At 42.8% G+C, this 24,037-nt stretch overlaps 2 protein-coding genes and 5 non-coding genes across 28 annotated transcripts in view; 6 read left to right on the top strand and 1 right to left on the bottom strand.

The window, feature by feature from the left end:
• Positions 1–779: 779 nt before the first annotated feature.
• trnak-uuu (transfer RNA lysine (anticodon UUU)) lies at positions 780–852 on the top strand. Its single transcript has one exon. It is a non-coding gene; the product is annotated as a tRNA-Lys (tRNA).
• Positions 853–2,571: 1,719 nt separating this feature from the next.
• trnak-uuu (transfer RNA lysine (anticodon UUU)) lies at positions 2,572–2,644 on the top strand. Its single transcript has one exon. It is a non-coding gene; the product is annotated as a tRNA-Lys (tRNA).
• Positions 2,645–5,755: 3,111 nt separating this feature from the next.
• On the top strand, positions 5,756–5,828 carry trnak-cuu (transfer RNA lysine (anticodon CUU)). Its single transcript has one exon. It is a non-coding gene; the product is annotated as a tRNA-Lys (tRNA).
• A 310-nt stretch (positions 5,829–6,138) lies between these two features.
• On the bottom strand, positions 6,139–6,212 carry trnan-guu (transfer RNA asparagine (anticodon GUU)). Its single transcript has one exon. It is a non-coding gene; the product is annotated as a tRNA-Asn (tRNA).
• Positions 6,213–6,595: 383 nt separating this feature from the next.
• trnan-guu (transfer RNA asparagine (anticodon GUU)) lies at positions 6,596–6,669 on the top strand. The gene has a single exon. It is a non-coding gene; the product is annotated as a tRNA-Asn (tRNA).
• Positions 6,670–13,789: 7,120 nt separating this feature from the next.
• On the top strand, positions 13,790–21,932 carry LOC109879407 (LON peptidase N-terminal domain and RING finger protein 2-like). Of its 3 annotated transcripts, XM_031792563.1 has the most exons (11): positions 13,790–14,769; positions 16,111–16,229; positions 16,343–16,465; positions 16,612–16,936; positions 17,116–17,233; positions 17,327–17,441; positions 17,566–17,687; positions 17,831–17,989; positions 18,860–19,172; positions 19,429–19,643; positions 19,820–21,932. In XM_031792563.1, the coding sequence occupies exons 1-10, from the start codon at positions 14,070–14,072 to the stop codon at positions 19,627–19,629; spliced, it is 2,295 nt and encodes a 764-aa protein (XP_031648423.1). In that variant the 5' UTR covers positions 13,790–14,069; the 3' UTR covers positions 19,630–19,643; positions 19,820–21,932. The 3 variants fall into 3 exon arrangements, with proteins under 3 accessions (XP_031648423.1, XP_031648424.1, XP_031648422.1); XM_031792564.1 differs by having other exon boundaries at positions 17,128–17,233; positions 19,429–21,932; XM_031792562.1 differs by having other exon boundaries at positions 19,429–21,932.
• Positions 21,933–22,519: 587 nt separating this feature from the next.
• LOC109879430 (mitogen-activated protein kinase kinase kinase kinase 4-like) overlaps positions 22,520–24,037 on the top strand; it is a 50,030-nt gene continuing 48,512 nt past the window's right edge. For 10 of the 20 annotated variants that reach the window (XM_031792550.1, XM_031792559.1, XM_031792545.1 and 7 more), the window contains exons 1-2: positions 22,529–23,053; positions 23,407–23,472. In XM_031792550.1, coding sequence (XP_031648410.1) covers positions 22,997–23,053; positions 23,407–23,472 — 123 coding nt within the window. In that variant the 5' untranslated portion in view covers positions 22,529–22,996. Of the gene's footprint in view, positions 23,054–23,406; positions 23,473–24,037 lie in introns of all 20 variants that reach the window. The other 10 variants (XM_031792560.1, XM_031792548.1, XM_031792544.1 and 7 more) reach the window with 4 other exon arrangements.

The raw sequence follows: 24,037 nt of genomic DNA, 5'->3' as shown, positions 1-24,037 counted from the left end.
CCTAATTGGATGGAAATCTATTTTATGAAGGTTTTGATGTACGGCCCGGCCCATCTTTTTATTTCCCCCCCATCCTGTCCAAGTAATCCTAAAGTATCTCAGAATTGATTGTGTAACTCAAAGAAGTTATTTATAGATGATTTAGAAATGATTTAGTAAATGCTGGGTACCACTGACTTGCATCGATTGCCTTGGGCGCATTTTGCCCCAAACATACCTCATAATCGTTTTGTTGGAGTGACATAGAAAGTTGAGATGAGACAGATGGCATTTTTTTTGTTGAGCAAGACTAGTGGCATCCAGGGAAAATGTTGAACACTTTTGGGAGACAAAGTGGTTTGTGTGAGAATTACAGGAGCGGGCGTTTAACCCTAAACCACCCTAATACAGGAAGGCACCATTTATAGTCCAACATTTACAAGTGTTTTGGGGAAGGTGGGATTGGGGTGCAAGTGTTTAAATTGAACAGTATTTAGCAATCATAATAAAAGTATGATATTGATACAGTGTTTACCGGTTAATCTATAATCAACAACTTTCTCTTAATTACAAGTACCCCACAAAACAACTGACCAGTCAAGACTAAACCACCAGGTGGCAGGCTACTCCCACTCAACAATGACTCCTGTCCTGTCCCACACATCAGTGTCAACGTTGACTCCTGTCCCGCTCGTCAATGCGCTTTTAAAGGAGCAGACATTTCCAATGTTTTGTCCTCTATAATTTTTTTGAGTTTATAGCGTTGTTTATTATATATAATGGCGATTAATCCTGCAAGAGCCCGGATAGCTCAGTCGGTAGAGCATCAGACTTTTAATCTGAGGGTCCAGGGTTCAAGTCCCTGTTCGGGCGATAGTTTTCTCTCCATGGGTGCTAGAATCTTGTGACTCCTAATGATGGGTTGTTCAATTACGCAAATCACATGTGGTACAATTTTCAAAAGTACCTGTTTGGGCGACACCATTTTCTTTCCAGGGTGTTAGGATCGTATAACCACTCATAATATGTGGTTCAGTTACGCAAATCACGTGCCGTACAATTTTCAGAGAACCTCTGTTGAACAGGTAAACTTGCAAAAGAGTGCACTGAACAAAACAAAATATAATTCGTCCTCGGCTATAAAGTGTATGCATTTGTTGTTACATATTTTTGCATACTTTAAATTCGAAGTGCATCCAGTCTATGGATTTGAGTCGGCTATGCTCGGCTAAGCTGTTATTAAGCGATCTGCTATTAATAAGCGGATACATCACTAATAATATAGTAGCCAATAATTTGATTTATGTACAATAAATGTATTAATTAACAGAGTTGCAGGCCAGGACTAGGACTCAGTCTTGAATGCAGAGGAAAAACAGCACAGCTGGCTTGTGCATGCATGTCTGCCTATTTATATTTAGGCTCACAGTCAGTTTTTTTCAGGAGTTTTCGGTTTTACTAGAGACCTTGCACGCTGACCAGACCGGACACGTCGCAAAATAAATGTAGAATTCCATGTTATTCAATTATTGCACCCACACTGCTGGCGCGCGCCAACGAGCGTCTGCGACGCCACGGGCTAAAATAGAACTCGTTCCTATTTCTGAAGCAGATCGCGCTGAAAGTCCTGCCTCTCCCATCTCCTGATTGGTTTATAGAAGCAGGTGCCTGAAAGACGAACTGTTTTGCGGGTGGTCTGGTAATACAATGAAAGTTTAGATGCGATCACCATATAAATTAAACGATGAAAAAGGCTGGAAGGAGGAGAGATGACTATAAACGATTTGGTTTGCCGTTTATGTGTGGATGAATTGTTGTAGTAGAGGTCCTTGTGCATTTCAGGTAAAATAACAACGCAATGTTTATATCCCAGGACAAATTAACTTGCAACAGCAAGCTAGCTAAATTGGACAAATTAACGTTAGCTAGCAAGTGCAAGATAACTATCTAAATTGCCATACATGTTTAATGATTTTCGACCTGTCCCCAAATGAATGTCATTGGTTCAGAGTTTGTTTTGATATTTTAACCTACGTGTCTTGATCCCGTTTGGTGGGGTGATTTGAATCAAGTGTGTAGTGCTAGAGCAAAAACTAAAATGTACACCCCTTTTTGGTACCCTGGACCAGGATTGAGAACCAATGGGCTGTAGTATTGTTCTGTTTATGGTGTTGTATTTGCAGATGTTATTCCAGCGAAATGCTTGTTTCTAGCTCCAACAGTGCAGCTATACTTAGTAAAAAAAAACAATACACATGTAGTTCATTAAAAAAATTAAGAATGAGCAATGTCAGAGACCGGAATATAAATATACACAGTGCATTAAAGACACCTTCCTAGTATTATGTTGCAACTGGGTTGAGGTCGGGTAGGAGCAGTCAATTCCAGTGTTTGGGTTGGTTACAATTTCTGACAAATACAGATCAAATCAAATTTATTTATATAGCCCTTCGTACATCAGCTGATATCTCAAAGTGCTGTACAGAAACCCAGCCTAAAACCCCAAAAAGCAAGCAATGCAGGTGTAGAAGCACAAGTCATCATTTCTAACATTAATCATTTGTAATGGCAGTTCCCCTTGCGTAGGACAGAGCCCGGATAGCTCAGTCGGTAGAGCATCAGACTTTTAATCTGAGGGTCCAGGGTTCAAGTCCCTGTTCGGGCGATAGCGTTTTCTCTCCAGGGGTGCTAGAATCTTGTGACTCCTCATGATGGGTAGTTCAATTACGCAAATCACGTGCCGTATAATTTTCAAAGAAGTGACTTCGGTTGAACAGGTAAGCTTGCGAAAGAGATTTGTGGACAGACAAAAATACAATGTAATTCGTTCTCGGCTCTAAAGTGTACGCATTTGTTGCATATTTTAAATGCATGCCGTAGTTTACCAAATGTTTTTAAGGGGTTGGTTGTCAGATATGCAAGTAATAGGCCAAGTAGTAGGCTGACCTTGTGTTGGGCCTATGGATCAGAGCCTATGCTCAGCTACAAGCTGTTATTAAGCTATCTGGTATCACACACAGAAAATAAACCGATACATCACTAATAATATAGTAGGTGTAGAGAAATGCTAATTCTTATGTAGGTGACCAAACTATTGTTGATAAAGGGCTACAACTCAGAGTTGAGCCTGTGGGGTCCCCTACAGGATAGCTCCCGCATTACACTAATGGCCAAAACCAGCGCACACACACATGATCTCCGTTGTAGCTGAACGTTGAATGCCCGAAGAGGATTCTACGATGACGGACAGACAACTGAGCCAATGGCGGAAGACTACAGACTACACCCCAGCTGAACCAATCCAAAGATCCGATCTTCCAGAATCAACCTACTTTCTGTTCTATATATAAGTGGTGTACTGATTGTATCGGTCTCTTCTTCGTCTGCGCTTCCGTACGAACCAGCGGGAGAGCCGTAATTATGCTGTTCTAGATATCTTCACTCTGAATAAACTGTAGCTTGTCATACAATTTACCACCTTGTCTGAATCGATCCTTGACCGACTCGTCCGTCTACATATCTATTTCTAACATAGGCAAGTATTTTATTTATGTCCAAGGAAAAAAAATGCCAATCTGCACCAATTCGCTTCAGGGGTCTCTTAGCTGTCCACCTGCAGTCCATGTGTGCAGCCCAAAAAAAAGCATGCATGGGCCAACTGTTGCTCATTATGAGTCTCATGAAAATAGACATTGATTGTATGTAAAACATGTAGGCATATATTTATTTAGGCTTACAATCTTGTATTTTCAGAGATGTTTTTGGTTTATTACAGACTGTATTCTAATGTCTCTTTTTCTGTTCATATTGACAGATTGGCCTTGGCAAGATAAAGCGAGGCTGTGTTCTGTTCATATTGACAGATTGGCCTTGGCAAGATAAAGTGAGGCTGTGTTCTGTTCATATTGACAGATTGGCCTTGGCAAGATAAGGCGAGGCTGTGTTCTGTTCATATTGACAGATTGGCCTTGGCAAGATAAAGTGAGGCTGTGTTCTGTTCATATTGACAGATTGGCCTTGGCAAGATAAAGCGAGGCTATGCTCTGTTCGGGATTAGCGACTCACTCAAGGCAGTATAAATGGTAAACCATGCGGTTTATATGTTTTGTGGCCCACCACTGCACCATTTATTTTCATTGCATTGACCCTCCTTTGTCTATCCCATAGAGAATTATAGAGGACTCTAGTGCCCAAAAGCCAGTTTTAGCATGGCTGGTGCCATTGGGACTTTCACCTTTTTGAAGTAGTCAACTGGGTGGTACTTCCTATGGGTTAAGGAAGGATCACAAAATTCCATTTGAGTCATTTGGAGCGCTAATCCAATGAATTATACTCACGAGCGAACATTCCATAACTGCAGGTGGCAGTAATTTGCCAACCTCGACTTTATACCTATTCAAATGGCACACTCCAGGTGGCAGTATGCACCCTTTTAGTTTGTTTACCAACTCATAGAAGTAGTAGAAGATAATGGACTACTTCAAAATGGAGCTGCCCAAGGGGCCAGGGTTCCAGTTTAGAAGCATGGTTTCCATTGCTCCTATAGTTTTGCATCAGTACTGCAGTTTAAGTGACGTCCTGCCCAGAAAGACAAATTCCATAGAAGGCCACATAGAGAAGTCAGATTTGAAAATTCAGAATAATGGATGGACACTTTAGTTATCACCTTTGTACACAAACCATCCATTGAATTATTAAAATAATTGTCCCATCACTCGCAGTCGAACATTTGAACTTTTTTTATATTCATCCAGTGCGATGTTGGTCAGTATAAACCGGATGCAACCCAGATATAAACGGCACTGCCCTGTATTGTGCAATTCCAGTCCTCGGGGACCTGATTGGGGTCACAGTTTTGCCCCAGCCCCAGCTAACACACCTGACTCCAATAATCACCTAATCATGATCTTCAGTTTAGAATGCAATTTGATTAATCAGCTGTGTTTGCTAGGGATGGAGAAAAAGTGTGACACCAATCAGGCACCCGAGGACTGGAGTAGCCCAGCCCCATTGGGACAGATACAATGATGAATCCTCTATCATTCTCTATGGTCTACACTTGCTGTGCTTCTCTGCTGCCATTGGGGGCCACTGCACGTTTTACTTGAATTTGAATGGAACATCTGTTTTAGAAGGGCTGTACAGTGTTATGTTTATGGTGTTGCAACATCCTAACTAGCTTATTAAAATGTATCATTCAAACAGTTGCCTTTGTCTTTAAAAATCATGTTATTTACATGTGGTCTTCAGGCCTCGTTGGCGCAGTAGGCAGCGCGTCAGTCTCATAATCTGAAGGTCGTGAGTTCGAGCCTCACACGGGGCAGACTTCTTTTCTTGTAATTTTACAGTTGATATGTTTTTATACATTTGGCAATATATATATTTTTAAATAATGTTTATGGAGAATCATCATTTTGTGTATGCCTCTGTGTTTGACAGTGGTAGAGCAGTTGAAACTGGGATCCAGTAGAGGCTACTCATAATAATGGTTGGAACAGGACAATAGGATGGCATCAAACACATGGAAATCATGTGTTTGGTGTATTTGATACCATTCCACCTATTCTGCTCCAGCCATTACCACGAGCCCGTCCTCCCCAGTTAAGGTGCTGGGATCCCGTGTGGCGATTGCTATTTATGTTGTCCTGTCTTTTTTCCAAACGAGCTCGCTCGTCTTTCTGACCAGGCTCCACCCATACTCTTCATCTATTATTGAAGTAGGAGTTGCTGATGTGGCAAATCGTTTTAACCTCTGAGGAATGCAGTGTTCTTCATTGCCCGGCTAGCTCAGTCGGTAGAGCATGAGACTCTTAATCTCAGGGTCGTGGGTTCGAGCCCCACGTTGGGCGCAAGATTTTTTTGTAAGTACAGCAGCAGAGAGGAAGTGAACTTGGAATTTGTGTATTTTAATAAAATGAAAGTATGATTGAGAGTACTTTTTACAGTAGTTATGGCAGATGTTAGTCTCCTGGCACTCTGTTCTGGGTGCTGAGGTTATGATATAGGCAACAGCACTAATTCTGTCATGGCAGTAAAGTACTGGTATATGTGTTTAGGGAAAGAGGTTTGCAAAAGCATTGTTGAATCTCCAGCATGTTGTCACTGCTTTTTTCATAATATTTGAGGAACCAGAGGTTCAAGGAGAAAATTAAAATATATCGTCCCTGGGTGGGCTCGAACCACCAACCTTTAGATTAACAGTCTAACGCGCTAGCCGATTGCGCCACAGAGACGGTGAAACCACTTAGAATAAAACGTCCTACAAATCTGCATGTCTGAAGTTGGGTGTCTGTCGGATCTTTTTTAGAGTTTAGAGAGCAACGGTAAGGGGTGATTTGTATTTCAGGTAGTCTTAGGATGTTGACACTAATCACTCATTAGCTCAGCCTACTGTGGGTGCTGCCGTGCTGGAGCAAGGCACTGAAAAGTGAAAAGCAGAGGCTCTGAAAAGATTGTTACTGGTGCAGGTCTTCTCAGAGCAGTGCATGTGTAGCAAAGGAAGCCACTTAGCATTGAAAAGCACCCCGAGTCTGACAGAGTACACAGGTGAATTGGTCTGACACGGAGACTACCTGACACACATTCTTAATAATGGTCACATAAACATGGTGGAACTGTCTCTGTGGCGCAATCGGCTAGCGCGTTAGACTGTTAATCTAAAGGTTGGTGGTTCGAGCCCACCCAGGGACGAAGTAATTTTTTGCCCCCTAATAAATATGTCCTTGCAATCCAGAAGCCTTGGCACATCCATACCCAATTTTAAATGGTTAAGGTTAGGTAAGGGTTTAGGGTATGGATCGGTAAGGTATGGTAAGGTAAGGATCCCGAATAGCACTAACCCATAGGGTAGATCAGTGGTTCTCAAGTAGATCAGTGGATAGGTCAAGTACCTTCTGGATATAAGAACAGAGATTACTCAAATCGACCTGGACGAAGATTTTTTCATTAATGAGCCTGACGCGAAGGATATGCTGCTTTGTAAAGACAAGGCCCAAACCCCCGTCATCAGCGCAAAGAAAAGATGGAGAAAAGGGGGCCTTGTAAGAATTAGCTGACGAGTAGGTAAACCACCACTACCCTCCGTATTATTGGCCAACGTGCAATCATTGGAAAACAAACTGGACGATCTACGATTAAGACTATCCTACCAACTTGACATTAAAAACTGTAATATCTTATGTTTCACCTAGACGTGGCAGAACGACGACATGGATAATATAGAGCTGGCTGGCTTCACTGTGCACTGTGGCAGGACAGAGTAGCTACGTCTTGTAAAACGAGGGGTGGGGGTGTGTGTCTATTTGTTAATGTGCGATGTCTAATATTAAAGAAGTCTCAAAGTATTGGTCGCCTGCGGTAGAATACCTCATGATAAGCTGTAGACCACACTATCTACTATCTATATTATTCTTAGCTGTCTATTTACCACCACAAACCGATGCTGGCACTAAGACTGCACTCAACGAGCTATATAAGGCCATAAGTGGCGCTACTAGTGGCCGGGGACTCTAATGCAGGCAAATTTAAATCCGTTTTACCTCATTTCTACCAGTATGTCATGTGCAACCAAAGGGGGAAAAAACTCTAGAACACATTTACTCCACACACAGAGACTCATACAAAGCTCGCCCTCCATTTTTTGGCAAATCTGACCATAAATCTATTCTCCTGATTCCTGCTTATAAGCAAAAACTAAAGCAGGAAGTACCCGTGACTCGTGCAATACCGAAGTGGTCAGATGATGCGGATGCTAAGCTACAGGACAGTTTTGCTAGCACAGACTGAAATATGTTCAGGGATTCAAGTTAAATAAAGGTCAAATAAATTTAAAGAATTGGCATTGAGGAGTAAACCATCTCAGTCACCGGCTTCATCAATAAGTGCATCAACAACCTCGTCCCCACAGTGACCGTACGTACATATCCCAACCAGAAGCCATGGATTACAGGCAACATCCGCACCGAGCTAAAGGCTAGAGCTGACGCTTTCAAGGAGCGGGACCCTAATCCGGCCGCTTATAACAAATCCCGTTATGCCCTCAGACGAACCATCAAACAGGCAAAGCATCAATACAGAACTAAGATTGAATCCTACTACACCGGCTCTGATGCTCGTCGGATGTGGCAGGGCTTGACAAATATTACGGACTACAAAGGGAAACCCAGCCACGAGCTTCCCAGTGACGTGAGCCTACCAGATGAGCTAAATGCCTTTTATGCTTGCTTCGAGGCAAGCAACACTGAAGCATGCATGAGAGCACCACCTGTTCCGGACGACTGTGTGATCACGCTCTCCATAGCCGATGTGAGCAAGACCTTTAAACAGGTCAACATTCACAAAGCTGCGGGGCCAGACGAATTACCAAGACGTGTACTCAAAGCATGCGCTGACCAACTGGCAGGTGTCTTCGCTGACATTTTCAACATGTCCCTAACCCTAACCCTAACCCTACATTTTCAACATGTCCCTAACCCTAACCCTAACCCTAACCCTAACCGAGTCTGTAATACCTACATGTTTCAAGCAGACCACCATAGTCCCTGTGCTCAAGAAAGCGAAGGTTAAGTGCCTCAATGATTACTGCCCCGTAGCACTCACGTCGGTTAGCCATGAAGTGCTTTGAAAGGCCGGTCAAGGTTCACATAATCACCATCATGCCGGAAACCCTAGACCCACTCCAATTCGCATACCGCCCCAACAGATCCACAGATGATGCAATCTCAATCGCACTCCACACTGCCCTTTCCCACCTGGACAAAAGGAACACCTACGTATGTGAGAATGCTGTACATTATGCTAAAGCTCAGCTCAGCCCTCAAAGCTCATCACTAAGCTAAGGACACTGGGACTTAACACCTCCCTCTGCAACTGGATCCTGGACTTCCTGACTGGCGGCCCCCAGATGGTAAGGGTAGGCAACAAAACATCTGCCACCTTGATCCTCAACACTGGGGCCCCTCAGGGGTGCATGCATGGAAACATGTAGTAACCAAAAAAAGAGTTAAACAAAATAAAATATATTTTATTTTTGAGATTCTGGGAACTCCTTCAAGGCTGTTGGGAAAGCATTCCTCGTGAAGCTAGTTGAGAGAATGCCAAGAGTGTGCAAAGCTGTCATCAAGGCAAAGGGTGACTACTTTGAAGAATCTCAAATATAAAAGATATTTTGATTTGTTTAACACTTTTTTGGTTACTACAGGATTTTGTATGTGTTATTTCATAGTTTGGATGTCTTCACTATTATTCTACAATGTTGTCACGCCCTGACCTTAGAGAGCCTTTTTATGTCTCTATTTGGTTTGGTCAGGGTGTGATTTGGGTGGGCATTCTGTGTTGTATTTCTTTGTTTGGCTGAGTGTGGTTCAATGCACGCTAATGAGGATGAGGATGATGAATTTTGATCATCCTAACTAGACACTGTTCATGACGAGAAATGACAGCTTCCGATTGACCTCCACCTGTTGACCTTTTATCCTATGTTTGACAGATAAGTCACCGATAAATGGTAATAAGGATTAATGTAAAACTTGTCTTTGTTCTCTTTCAGATCAGGGATTTCTTGTCTCGTAGCGTCATTCCTACGTGGCGCCTGTCAGTTAAGATGCAATTGTCCCGCATTCTAACGTAAAACTATGGATCAGTGATATCATATGGCCCAATTAAATCGTGCAATGAAAGGGGAGTAGACGCAACAAAGAGCAGACACCTTGTTGCTCATTGTTCAGATATCAGATTTCAAAGCCTAACCTACTGTAGATTTAAGTTGCGTTTCGTCCCAAGACTGTAGTACTGAAGACCAACAGCGTTGCCATGGTAAAACAAGCTGCCCCAGCCTGCTGTTCAACTGAATGGGGACATTAAATGCTGATGGACCACTGTGTGAGTGTTCACTTCTGCTATTAATAGTCCAATAAACACATTGTTACATTCAGTGCTTCCTTGTAACCACTTCCTCCCTTCCCCCACTCTCTGCCTCTGCTCTGATGAAGTGAGATTGCCAATTTTTTTTGGTGTGCCCTAAGCATGTGCCACTGTTTGGCAGGCAGGTGACATGAAATAATTTTCTATGACAACGTTATGGTGTCTTTTAAGCGTTGTAGACTTGACGGTCACCCAGTTAGCACGTTTAAGAAAATGTCATATAACAGAACTGAATATATATTGAATATTACAGGCATCGTATTGAACAATAGATATTTCCCATATCTAAGGGGCCATATGAAATCTGGAGGTAGTGCCAGCTTCAAAGAATTTGGGGAACGTCAATTTGTTTAGACAATTGAGGTGCACCCAAGTGCTGCCACTGGGCAAGTTTAGGCAAAATATGAAAGGGTGGGCCCTCTGAACTGGAGCTACTTTTTATAACATGGCTCTTTTTGTAACATTTCAGACCAATGCCATCTTGAACAGGTCTCTCTTGCGAAATAGATTGAAATGCCTACCGCCGTTGTGCCATTGAGCAAGGCACTTTACCCACCCCGTACCCCAAACTGCTCCAGGGGCACTGTACTGTGGCTGTCCCTGCGTCTGACCCCAACTACTCTGTGTGTATACAGATACAGTTGAAGTCGGAAGTTTAAATACACTTGGAATACAGGTTGGATTCATTAAAACTGGTTTTTCAACCACTCCACAAATTTCTTGTTAACAAACTATAGTTTTGGCAAGTCAGTTAGGACATCTACTTTGTGCATGACACAAGTTATTTTTCCAACAATTGTTTCCAGGTATATTATTTCACTTATAATTCTATAATTCCCTGTATCACACAGAAGTTTACATACACTAAGTTGACTGTGCCTTTAAACAGCTTGGAACATTCCAGAAAATGATGTCATGGCTTTAGAAGCTTCTGATAGGCTACTTGACATCATTTGAGTCATTGGAGGTGTACCTGTGGATGTATTTCAAGGCCTACCTTCAAACTCAGTGCTTCTTTGCTTAACATCATGGGAAAATCAAAAGACTTAAGCCAAGACCTCAGGAAAAAAAAGTGTGGCCCTCCACAAGTCTGGTTCATCCTTGTGAGCAATTTCCAAGTGCCTTACGGTACCACGTTCATCTGTACAAACAATAGTACGCATGTATAAACACCATGGGACCACGCAGCCGTCATATCGCTCAGGAAGGAGACGTGTTTTGTCTCCTAGAGATGAACGTACTTTAGTGTGAAATGTGCAAATCAATCCCACAACAACAGCAAAGGACCTTTTGAAGATGCTGGAGGAAACCGGTACAAATGTATCTATATCCACAGTAAAACGAGTCCTATAGCGACATTACCTGAAAGGCCGCTCGGCAAGGAAGAAGCCACCGCTCCAAAACCGCCATAAAAAAGCCAGACTACGGTTTTGCAACTGCACATGGGGACAAAGATTGTACTTTTTGGAGAAATGTCCTCTGGTCTGATGAAACAAAAAATAGAACTGTTTGGCCATAATGACCATCGTTATGTTTGGAGGAAAAAGGGGGAGGCTTGCAAGCCGAAGAACACCATCCCAACCGTGAAGCACGGGGGTGGCAGCATGTTGTGGGGGTGCTTTGCTGCAGGAGGGACTGGTGCACTTCACAAAATAGATTGCATCATAAGGGAGGAAAAATGTTGGATATATTGTAGCAACATCTCAAGACATCAGTCAGGAAGTGAAAGCTTGTTCGCAAATGAGTCTTCCAAATGGACAATGACCCCAAGCATACTTCCAAAGTTGTGGCAAAATGGCTTAAGGACAACAAAGTGAAGGTATTGGAGTGGCCATCACAAAGCCCTGACCTCAATCCTATAGAAAATGTGTGGGCAGAACAAAAAAAAATGTGTGCGAGCAAGGTGGCCTACAAACCTGACTCAGTTACACCAGCTCTGTCAGGAGGAATGGGCCAAAATTCACCCAACTTATTGTGGGAAGCTTGTGGAAGGCTACCCAAAACATTTGACCCAAGTTAAACAATTTAAAGGCAATGCTACCAAATACTAATTGAGTGTATGTACATTTCTTACCCACTGGGAACATGATGAAAGAAATAAAAGCTGAAATAAATAATTCTCTACTATTATTCTGACATTTCACATTCTTAAAATAAAGTGGTGATCCTAACTGACCTAAGACAGGGAATTTTTTATCTAGTATTAAATGTCAGGAATTGTGAAAAACTGAGTTTAAATGTATTTGGCTAAGGTGTATGTAAACTTCTGACTTCAACTGTAACTGTGTATACACAGAAACCACACCTGCTTTAAATATACTTTGTGTCCCTCATTTACTCAAATATTTCCTTTATTTTGGCAGTTACCTGTGTGTACATATGTATGTATGTATGTATGTATGTACTGTATGTCAAATAAAATTGTTATTTGTCACATGCTTCTTAAACAACTGTAGACTAACAGTGAAATGCTTACTTAAGGGTCCTTTTCCAGCAATGCAGAGTTAAGATAAAAGGTAAAAACATACCTATGTATAGAAATAGTGACATGAGGAATAAATACACAGTGAATAAAAACAAGTAAAAGTATCATGGCTAAATACAAGGAGTACCAGTACTGAGTCGATGTGCAGGGGTACAAGGTAATCGAGGTAGCTATGTACATATACGTAGGGGGTAAAGTGAATAGGTAACCGGATAGATAATAGACAGTAGCAGCAGCGTATGTGGTGAGTGTCAATGGGTGTTGTGGGGCGTCAGTATGCATGTCTGCGCGTGATGTGTGTATGTTGGGATGTCAGTGTACGTACACGTGTTGTGTGGGCAGACTCTAGTGTGCGTGCGCATAGTCAGTGCAAGATTTAGTGCAAAAAAAGTATGCGTTTGACTTCCGGGGAGAATGGGATATGCAACACAACAATCTCAGGTGCTCAGATCGTAAATGAACCAATAAAGTAATCCTTATCTTAAATAGATCTATTTTTAGAGAATAACTTGTATGAATATAAGTTTAATGAAAATAATAAATAACATAACAGCCTCCAATATGTAGACACTGGTGTTCCCCTTTATCTAGCCGTCTACCACCCGGTTACTCAACTCTGCACCTTAGAGGCTGCTGCCCTATGTACAATGACATGGACTCACTGGTCACTTTAATAATGGAACACGAGTTACTTGAATAATGTATACATACTGTTTTACTTATTTCATATGTATATACTGTATTCTACTGTATGCCACTCCAACATTGCTCGTCCCAATATCGATGTATTTCTTAATTACATTATTTTAATTTTAGATTTGTGTGTATTGTTGTGAATTGATAGATACTACTGCACTGTTGGAGCTAGGAACACAAGCATTTCGCTGCACCCGCAATAGCATATGCTAAATATGTCCATGTGAACAATACAATTAGATTTGAGTTAAGCTTTGGCAAACGCAGTAACTGTCATTAGCCTATCAATAGCAAAGGGTATTTTTCTCATGAATAATGACGTCTGATAAATAAATAACATTATGTTTAGTCTATAAACTTTCAGTGACCCACTATTTCTCGTCTATGTAAAAAAAAAAATGGCTTACAATTTTTTTAAATCATCTTGATCAAGGCTTTGTAAGCTACTTCGAACAAATATAGACCCTTTGCATTATACGGCTCGACTCTAGAAATAAGGAACTGTATCCTAGGTAGATGTATCCATGTCATAATCTCCAAGAAACGGACCCTTTCCATTCATCAGAAATGTTCACTTACACAACCTCCTGTCCATTATAAAACGAACCACATAACACAAAAAAGGACCATAACACACCAATGGGGTCGCTCCCTTGAAGTCACGTGCCATTACCAAACGCAGCGCATTCACCTAGTTCACAGTACAATTAGGTTAACGGTGACCGTCTACCTTTGCAATTTATGGGTGTTATTTTATTGATTTATTTTGCGTTGATTAATTTGAAGCCCAAAATGCATTTAGAATGGCTCTCCAATCGCGCGTAATTTAATTCAGGAGGTTATACAAACTTTCAGTGTAGCAGGTTTCATAAAAAGCAACCAGTGATTTTGGACGAAGTCAATTCTCGGTCTGTCTCTATTCACCAATTCATTTATTTTATCTGAATGCACACATTTGTTTTACATAGATGTTATAGACTTCACTGATATGGATGTTCGTTTGGAAAACCACTTGGATTATTTTATCCACGACAATACTGCTGCTGCGGGTTTGAGTCCAGAAATGCTGGCAGTTGCACGGGAAGCCTTCCGTGCTGGGGACTTCAACCTCCTTGCTGAGATATACGGCTCCCAGCTGGCGGACCTCCGACACCCGGACCGGAGCCTCTGCCTTCTGAATGCGGATGCTCTCAGCCGTGCAGGGCGGATAGCGGAGGCTCTGGATTCATACTGCACCGCCGCCAACTTGGACAGGTTACGACCAAACGAACTAGGGTCTCTCGTTGACTGTATTGCGCACACTTTGCGCGTAAAAGAATGCCTAAAAGAATGCACAGACTCCAATGGGGTTTCCGAGAATGAGCATTCGTTGGACCTGTTCTCATGTCGGTTTTGCAAGTGCTTGTTAATCGAGCCAACAACTTTGGAATGCGGCCATACATTCTGCAAACCATGCATTGAGGATGACTGTGTCAAAGAATGTGAATTCTGTCGTTACAAACTGAACAAAACAAATAGAGAATTAAAGCCAACCGGGTTTAAAGTGAATGTAGTACTCAGTGGGCTGTTGGGTAAATGGTTTTGTGCAGAGAGTGAAGCAAGACGATGCTGGCTTGAAGGGGATAGAATGCGGAACGAACAGGGCTTTATCAACGCACTTGAAAAATACAACTACGCTCTTGAAAAAGGTAAAATTAAAAACGTATTTTAAGGGGATATCCGCAGTTGAGACAAACGCGTATTCAGCCACACTGTTTTAGTAAAAAGCTGAGGGATGGGGCTGGAGAAATGTAATCACTCAAATTCATAAGACATAACTAACATTGCAGTGAAATAAGCTTGCATTTTGGGTTCTGCTAACTATTGAACTAAGCTCATGAGCCATTTTAGTTATATTCTTTAAGAATCAATGGGTACATAACATACATTTTAAGTCAAAAAATGAATGTAGCAACTGAAGATTGTCCCTATAACATTACATCATCATTCTTTTTGCATGATCTTTCTGTGCACATTGAAATAAAAGCCCGTAACCCACTTCTGTGACGTGCATAGGTTTGTAATAGGTTATGTCAACCCGTAAGGTCAAAGCCATGTTATTGACATCACTGATGGAAGACGAACAGCCCTGGTCTGCGGGGATTATCCCATCACTGCCACCAGTGTAGTGATTGGGTGAGGGAACCAACCAGTGGTTATGGGTTAAGTTACCACCTGTGCCACGTTCATAACACAAACTATACCAGATAGAGGTTGGGATATATTGGCGTCATCACACCATGATGACAAGTTCAGCTAAGGCATGAGTTGTGTAAGTAAAGTCATGCACTTTTGCCATAAGAGCACAGCCAGAAGATTCATGATTTGGACTGACCTGGTTTGTAGAGAAATGCCTGTGGAGTTTGAGGGAACTCTAGTCTAGGGATCAGAGTAGGCAGAAAGGAAGCTTCTACCTTTTTTATTTCCTGCATGGGTAGCTATGGTTTCCAAATAAGTCAGGCGTTGCATAGACAAATGCATTGTGGTGTTAGACACAGGCAGACATTTTTGTCTTGACACACACAAAACATTTAATGACAGGGCGTTGAGAAGTGACACTCCTTTCTCTAATCTCTACTCAACAGTAACGTAGGCCTCAGCCCACAAGGTAATAGGATAGAGGTATGCCACGTTCTGAGGGCAGGAATGGTGGAACAGCTTCAACTCATGACCTAGCCCAGAACTAGTTCCATATGACCTGGATCTTCTGAAATAATATTCTGCCCGACATACAGCTTGTAACACGTTACCCTCATTATCCTCTCAGGGGGGTTGTAAAAGTGTTATGAATACAGTTATAGCTGTTAAGTAATGACATATCAACGACAAACTCACAATTAACGGTCTTCAAACCCATACAAGCTGGTTTTATACTGGTTTTAAGACGTCGACACAACGAACACAAGAAATGGAGGGTGCTGGAGATATGTGAATAACTTAAGCTGAATCTGACTATTAACTAATGTTTGTTTCATGTTCTCTCTGCACAGCCCCCTATATGTGTGGGCTGCTGGCCCGACGGGCAGAGCTGCATCTGGCGATGAACAACTTCAGACAGGCCCTACAGGATGGGGACGCCATGTGTCGACTGACGCCCCTCTCTCCCAAGGTACGAAAACATGCAACTGTTTCCTGACATTAACACATTTACCCAAATAGTTTTGTGTAAATGAACCTGAAAGACACTGTGGTACTTGGGGTTTTGTGTGTTTGTGTTCTCAGGCTCACTACGTGAAGGCCCTGGCTCTGAACAAAGCTGGTTATAATGAAGAGGCCCTGCAAGAATACTTCTACTGTCTGGCTCTGAAGCCAGACTGGACCTCAGTCAAGCTGGAAACGCAAAAGTTAAGCGACTCCACTGTGTTTCTATAGCATTGAAGTTGTATTCAATTGAATTAGTTAGTTCCCCTAACCAGTTACGCAACTAATTGTGTGCCCGATTGACTGCGATGACTGCTAGTCACTGTCTTATGTCTCTTTCCCCCCTGTAGATGCTGAGTGAGATGTTCTCCACGTTCAAGACAGACGGTCTCCCCACGTCATCACTTCGCCCCCACCCAACAGGCCCCGCCTCCCACCTCAAACCAGCCTCCCATCTCCTCGACTCCCTCCATTCCACCCCTCGTAGATGGAGCCAAACCCCTACTAGCCGTAGAGACAGTTTGTCTGACACTGGAGCAGAGACCAAGTCCTCATGTGAGGTTTCCAAGACCCTGGCTTCTGTTGTGGCTGCCTTACCTCTCCCCCCTGGCCTAAAGAGGAAGTTCTCAGACGAACCCCTAGGCTCTGCACCCCCCAACAAGCTGCCCAGAAAAGGTACCCAACCCCTCCCATTCCAATGGGCAATTATTTATTGTTGCCAAAAAGGCGATAAAAAAAAAAAGTAATACTAGTGAACAAAAATATTGCAAAGTATCTTACTGTTGCGTGAAGGCAATCATTATAAACATATAGAAACCTCAGCAATAATATAATGTAAATGTATTTGTTTTGAGTCTTGTGTTCAGATGAGTCAAGCTCATCCCAGATGCCTGCTGCTTGTTGCAGTGAGAGGAGAGAGGTGCCCCCTCAGCTCCTGGATAGCTCTGACATGGACTGCTCTGTTTGTATGAGGTAAGTCAAACACACACACACACCCTGTCTGTAGGTCCAGTTCTCTCTATGTAGTTATTAAAACCTAACCCCCCCCCCATGCGTTTTCACCAGGCTGTTCTACGAGCCAGTCACCACCCCCTGTGGACACACCTTCTGCATGAAGTGTCTTGAGCGCTGTCTGGACCACAACCCCAACTGCCCCCTGTGTAAAGAGAACATCACAGAGGTAAATAGTCACCACACAGACCTGCCTTCACTACTATTGGAAATTAATATCAATTACTGAAAGACAAAATGACCAAAATGACCAAGATTCCCCTTGTATCTGATTGAATCTGTTGTAATTGCAGTACCTGGCCACTAGAGGGTACCATAAGACCCTGCTGATGGAGGAGATGCTGCAGCGCTACCTGTCTGAGGAGCTGGCTGAGAGGAGCAAGGTGTACCAGGAAGAAATGTCAGAGCTGTCAAAGTGAGTCAGGCCTCATTACATTTCAGCCCCTAACCCCTTCTCAAAACACAATGTCTGACAATGTTTTAGAATCCTATGATACAATATTATTTGGGCAGAATATCATATTTAGTGGTTTAACCCACATTTGATTATCTCTGCAGCTTGGCCCAGGAAGTGCCCATCTTCATCTGCACCATGGCATTTCCCACAATTCCCTGTCCCCTGCAAGTTTTTGAGCCGTGTTATAGGCTGATGATCCGACGCTCTATGGAGACGGGAACCAAGCAGTTTGGAATGTGCATCGCTGACGACATCAAAGGGTGAGTGGAGGTTTTACACCTGTGCCCACATAGCCATCAAAACACTTTGACACTAGTTTAACCTGTGCCCACACAGCCATCAAAACACTTTGACACTAGTTTAACCTGTGCCCACATAGCCATCAAAACACTTTGACACTAGTTTAACCTGTGCCCACACAGCCATCAAATCACTTTGACACTAGTTTAACCTGTGCCCACACAGCCATCAAAACACTTTGACACTAGTTTAACCTGTGCCCACACAGCCATCAAATCACTTTGACACTAGTTTAACCTGTGCCCACACAGCCATCAAATCACTTTGACACTAGTTTAACCTGTGCACACACAGCCATCAAAACACTTTGACACTAGTTTAACCAAAAGGGTAGCAAACCTGTATTTGCGACTCAATTCAAGACAAGACCATGTTAGCCCACTGAACTAAAACCTACCCTAGACATTTTATCTGAGTGCTAACAGGTTTTCATCATAGTTACTCATCCTCACAGGCGTAGCCCTGTGAACTACCTCCACTACACTAGCCTATCCCTCACACTTTCACCCCAACAGATTCATGTGAGCAAATGGCTAATGCAGATGTAGGATCTTCATTTGATTACTCTCTTTTGTTGCAGAGAATTTCCCTGCACTGCAGGAAATGCAAACTTGTAGTGCATTTTGAGTTTTAAAAAGGTTTCTAAAGCTTGTAAATTCGACTTGATTTGCCCCAATGAAAAAGCTTATCAACCCCTAAAGAAATGTCCATGAATTATAATCCACATAATAATTCACATTTCCAGTTGCTGCAGAATAATTGTTCTGCTGTAGCAAACTGGCTCACAATAAGATCCTACATGTGCATACCCTGCGTTTCCCTGGCCACAGCTTCGCAGACTACGGCTGTATGTTGGAGGTGAAAGACGTGAAGTTCCAAGCAGACGGGCGCTCGGTGGTCGACACGGTCGGAGTGTCCCGCTTCAGAGTGCTGAGCCACGGCCACCGCGACGGCTACAACACAGCCAAGATAGAGCACCTGGAGGACCAGAAGGTGGAGGGAGAGGAGCTGGCGGAGCTGCAGAAGCTGCATGACTGTGTGTACGAGCAGGCCAGCACCTGGTTCACCTCCCTCAAAGACAACATGAAGAACCAGATCGTCAGCCACTTTGGACAGCTGCCTGACAAAGACCCTGACATACAGGTAAGATAAAGTCAGCAGATACGGACAGTAGAACTCGGGTTCTGAGTTTTCCCTGGTTTCGTTGCCTGGTCAGGAGAAACTTTGACCCTATAGAGCCCCACAGCTAAATCTAAATACCCATATCGGTTCCTCTAAGAATATGAAAGCTGATTAAACTGTGCAATCTTGGCCATAGACACTTTTTGGTTGTGATATGGAATAATTCTTTGTGTCCTGTCTTCACTAACCCGACCACACTCTGCCTCTGGGTTCTCAGGTGGGTGCCAGTGGTCCTGCATGGTGTTGGTGGCTGCTGGCTGTACTGCCCCTGGAGAAGAGAGCCCAGCTAAGCATCCTGGCCATGACCACCCTCCGAGAGCGCCTCAGCACTACCCGCCGCGTGCTCAGCCTCGTCACACGCAAACACCCTCCACCGCGGCGACCATCTACAGCAGCGGCAGCATCATCATCACTGTAGTGGCCCCCCGAGAGGTGATCAATTTAGAATAATCTGGGCCCAGTTAGGAGAAATCCAGATTGTCAAAAGTTACCTATCGGCTCTGATTAAATGAGTAGAAATATAATGAATAGAACGGGAGTCCCCGTTGAAGTCGGTTATTTTTCTGTTCTATTAATTATATTTCTATGCATTTAATCCTATCTGATAGATGAAATCCGGATAGATAATTTTTGGAAAACTGGGCCCTGGAGAAGAAGGGAAAGGATACTCCATTTTCCTCTGAAGCTCTAGCCTCAGATAAAGAGTTTCAACAGTGGGAATGATTCAGCAGTGTTGTTCATGATCTCAGGAATGGGTTCTACTTAAGTCTTACAAAAAGGATCGATGGACTAGCCCTACCCAACCAAAACACATAAATGTGTGTCAGGTTTGCGCACATATCTTTGGGTCAATTTCATTAAGTCCAGATTTGTCATGTGTGGTACATTAGGTTTATTTTGTTCTTGTTTTATCGTTGGTCTGTGTACAAATGAGGCCTTAAATTATTTTTGCAATGTGTTTTTTTTCTACTATTTGTCATGTGAAGCCAATTTTCATGTACAGAAATGTAGCATTTTTCTATGGGACATAATGAATATAATGCACACCATCACTTACTGGAACAATATGTTCTACTGTATGTTGGTAATCATGTCAGGAGGGAGCGCTTGATGCAAGCAAGTGAAAAATAGCAAGCACAGACATTGTAGTAGCACCAAACATCCACAGGGTGGCAGTAAGTGTGAGCAAAGAGGATCAGTGCAGACAACCCTACATTTGAACAGGTGTTTTTTGCGGAGGACAGATCCGCCCCTTTCCTCTCTGTCACAAAAACAATGGACAGTAGGACAACACACCTGTCATTCAACAGCCTAGTTTAGTTAAATGAATCAAAGCTTTATTACAAATAGTAAGCCTAAATCATGTCTTTATAAGTGGCTTCATAGCTCGTCAACCATCTTGATTAATTAACCAATGATTTTCAGCTTGCTCAATTGCCCAGATGCACATCGGAACTAATGTTTTCAGCCTCTCCATGGTGTGTTTTCCCAGCAACACTGCTGTATTCTGATCTAGCCAGACTGATCCCAGGTTGAAGTCCCTTAAGGGAATGTTCATCACTGGATGCTGTACAGCAGGGGTGTCGAACTCATTCCACAGAGGGCCAAGTGATTGCAGTTTTTTTCTTTTCTCCTTTCAATTAAGACCTACACAACTAGGTGAGGGGAGCTCCTTGCTAATTAGTGACCTTAATTCATCAATCAAGTACAAGGGTGGAGCAAAAAGCTTCAGACATTCTGCGGAATGAGTTTGATGTGCTGTGCAGTAACATTTTAGTTTTTTTACAGTAACAATGAGGCCAAGTGGTGTTTTTTTTACCAATGTGCTGTTGTGAGGCATGCATAGACACTCGCCTTCATAGTTATCTACATGAGTCTATTCCAAAATCACACAGTGGGTGTCTTTCCCCCCCACAACCAGAGGTTGTCAAGAGGCCTGGGCAAAGGCACAACATATGCCATATTCCAAATTGTAAGGACTGGTGTACTGTGTGGTCACCACATTAAAAGCTTCTGTGACTTGGCATATCTCACCCACACAGTCAGATCTTGGAGAAGCAGCCAGGTGAGTAATTTGGGTTACTTAGAAGTCAGAACCGAAGACGACATGTCATATTTGTAGACAATGAGTCACCTCCGTGCTCCGTCATCACCATGTTGGAAGGATCTGGATTCTCCAGAATTGATTCATTTCCAAACACTCTTGATAAACACACATGCCGTCATTCTCCCAGACCAGTGGAGGCTGCTGAGAGGAGGACGGCTCCAAATAATGGCTGGAACGGCGCGAATGGAATGGCTGCAAACCATGTTTGATGTATTTGATACCATTCCACTGATTCCGTTCCAGCCATTACCATGAGCCCGTCCTCCCCAGTAAAGGTGCCACCAACCTCCTGTGTGCCAGACACATTTGCAGAAATTGCTCGTCACTAAATTTTTGGTAACACGAATGTGAAAATGGCATTCAATGAATCTTAACTTATCCCTTTGAAATGGATGATTTTGTTACTTGTGTGTTTATTAGGCCCACAACTTGTATTATTCAAACCATTCGATATAGTTATACATTTACCATCAACGTCATCCTCAACAGTCACGGTTTGTGTCTTGAAAGGGGGTCTATTTGAACAGTGGGAAAATAATGATCTGCAGATCTTTTTAGCATGGTCTCTTTGAACCACCTGTTTTATAGCCTAATAAATATTTATTGAATTCTGACCATTTTTATCTATCCAGTTATTCTTTTTTTTTAACCCCTTGATGTGCATTGGGGCAAGGACGGCTCCTTCACAAGAAACGTTGTTGCTTGTCATTTTGTACATGATCTATAGTAGGAAAGAACAGGTTCCATGTGTGAGTTACCACCACACTGATGTTATGAAGCACGGGGCAACCATAGAAAGGTGTCTGAATATGAGGCTAATATCAGGGGGTCTTTGACCAGATGCAAATTGACTGAGACAGGATCAGCTGTATACATATCAGTAATGATGAGAAAGGGAAGTGAGCAAAGGAAGCAGGTAGGGAAAATATCACCCTGGGGTACTGCTTTAGGATGAGGGGTCGAGACTCCCCTAATAGTACACAGTGAGTGTGTCCGCTGTACCTTTCCTAATAACTAAATATAGATAATTATTTATCATGGGGGACAGCACATGGAGCTCAAACGACAAAAGTATGAACTCCTCTCAATGAGGGTAGCCTAATGCGGTAGCACATACATAGCAAATAATGACTTTTCAGTTCACGCTCCGCTCAGGCTCGTTCGATCGTTCCCTTGCCACACCCATGATTACGAATATTGACACCGATGGTTCACGTGCGCATGTCCATGATTCTGTGCGATAGAGGCCTGCCTCGCCTTTTCTCTCGCACCTATTCTGTACAGACATCCTTCGTTTTTACATGAAAAAGTCGTTTTGTTTTTTTAGGGCCTAGATGAGGCAGAGAAGAATAGAAATAGCTTTGTATCTCTCTTTCTTTACTGATTAATCACCCACTCCCCGGTTATTGCATCAAGGCCCTGCCCCTCTGATTCCCGACCGGCTTCCTGTGTTTGTGCGGTTCTCACTAGCCAGGGAGCGAGGAGGAGCAGAACTGGGAGTTGAGCGAGCGAAGGGCCGAGCTGCCACCTCAACATGGAGTAGCCTAGTGTCCTCGACAACAGTAGCGGACCACAAAGAGGAATAATCGAGGGGTTATTTTTCTACAAGGATGCGCCGCAAATGATACCACATCAAAGATTCCACAACGTGAAGGAAGGATCGGTTTATATTTAAAAGATGGCGAACGACTCTCCGGCTAAAAGTCTGGTCGAAATAGACCTGGCTTCATTGCGGGTGAGTGGTGGACAAGGGCAGTGTCTTTTATTTAAAGATGAGGCTACCCCCAGATTTAATCTATTCCACTACAGCGAGTTAACGTTATATAAAACAATGCGAACAGTTTTACCCAATAAAATATGGAGACATTTTCGGGGTTACCATTTCTGGGAGGCTTATTTATTATTCGGATCGAGAGAAAGCTGTCGTGCTGCCTGACTTTCCTTTGTTCGAAATGCATTTGGCATGTTGTGGAGATCAGGGCGCAACAGCTGCGTTAATCTAGGTCACATTTTTGCAACAATTATTCAAAAGCATTTCCTTTTTTTTAAATGGTTGTGTAAAAAATATATATCTTTGACTCGTTTCAGGATCCAGCAGGGATTTTTGAATTGGTGGAAGTGGTCGGAAATGGCACCTATGGACAAGTATACAAGGTTTGTTCCAATGTATATTATTTTCTTCGTCTGTGGCCTAATCTTCGATACTGATTTCTGACACTAAATAGCTAATTGATGCAGTTTTGGCATTGATCATCGAAAACATCCAGATGTCATGCTTGTGTGATGGAATAGATTCATGTCAAGATGTCTCATCAGGATGTTTGCCATTGCACCCCAATAATCCCTGGTTGGATTGGTAAAGGTGATGTCCCTCTGTGTATTATTGCGTGTAAAAACATATTTGGTGAAATATGGAAGGTAGCTTGCAATCAATCCATGCACCACTTCATTAACCCAAGCTCCTCTGTTTCTCATCTTCTACCCAGGTTAGGCCTTAACGCTCAGTTGATTTGTTTCTGAAGTTGACTTTTCTTCTGTTAATTTCCATGAATATTTAGAAGTAAATGGCAACTGGGTTTGCAGATAGGTGTTGCTATGAGTGTTTTTAAAGTGCAGCACATGTCCTACATCACATCCTGCTGCGGAGAGAGGGGGAAAAGGAATCGACTACTGCTGCCTGATGATCCAGACTAAGACTTGCTTCATAGACAATTTGGTT

The sequence above is a fragment of the Oncorhynchus kisutch genome, linkage group LG16 (assembly GCF_002021735.2).
Source record: "Oncorhynchus kisutch isolate 150728-3 linkage group LG16, Okis_V2, whole genome shotgun sequence".
NCBI classification, from domain to species: domain Eukaryota; kingdom Metazoa; phylum Chordata; class Actinopteri; order Salmoniformes; family Salmonidae; genus Oncorhynchus; species Oncorhynchus kisutch.
Note: the sequence above shows the minus strand (reverse complement) of the source record. Positions and strands in the feature narration are given on the sequence as shown.

Coding starts and splice junctions, on each gene's coding strand:
- LOC109879407 (XM_031792563.1), top strand. CDS start 14,070: ATGGATGTTCGTTTGGAAAACCACTTGGATTATTTTATCCACGACAAT. Junction 16,230..16,342: donor TGACGCCCCTCTCTCCCAAG/GTACGAAAACAT, acceptor TTGTGTTCTCAG/GCTCACTACGTGAAGGCCCT. Junction 16,937..17,115: donor CAACAAGCTGCCCAGAAAAG/GTACCCAACCCC, acceptor ATTTGTTTTGAG/TCTTGTGTTCAGATGAGTCA.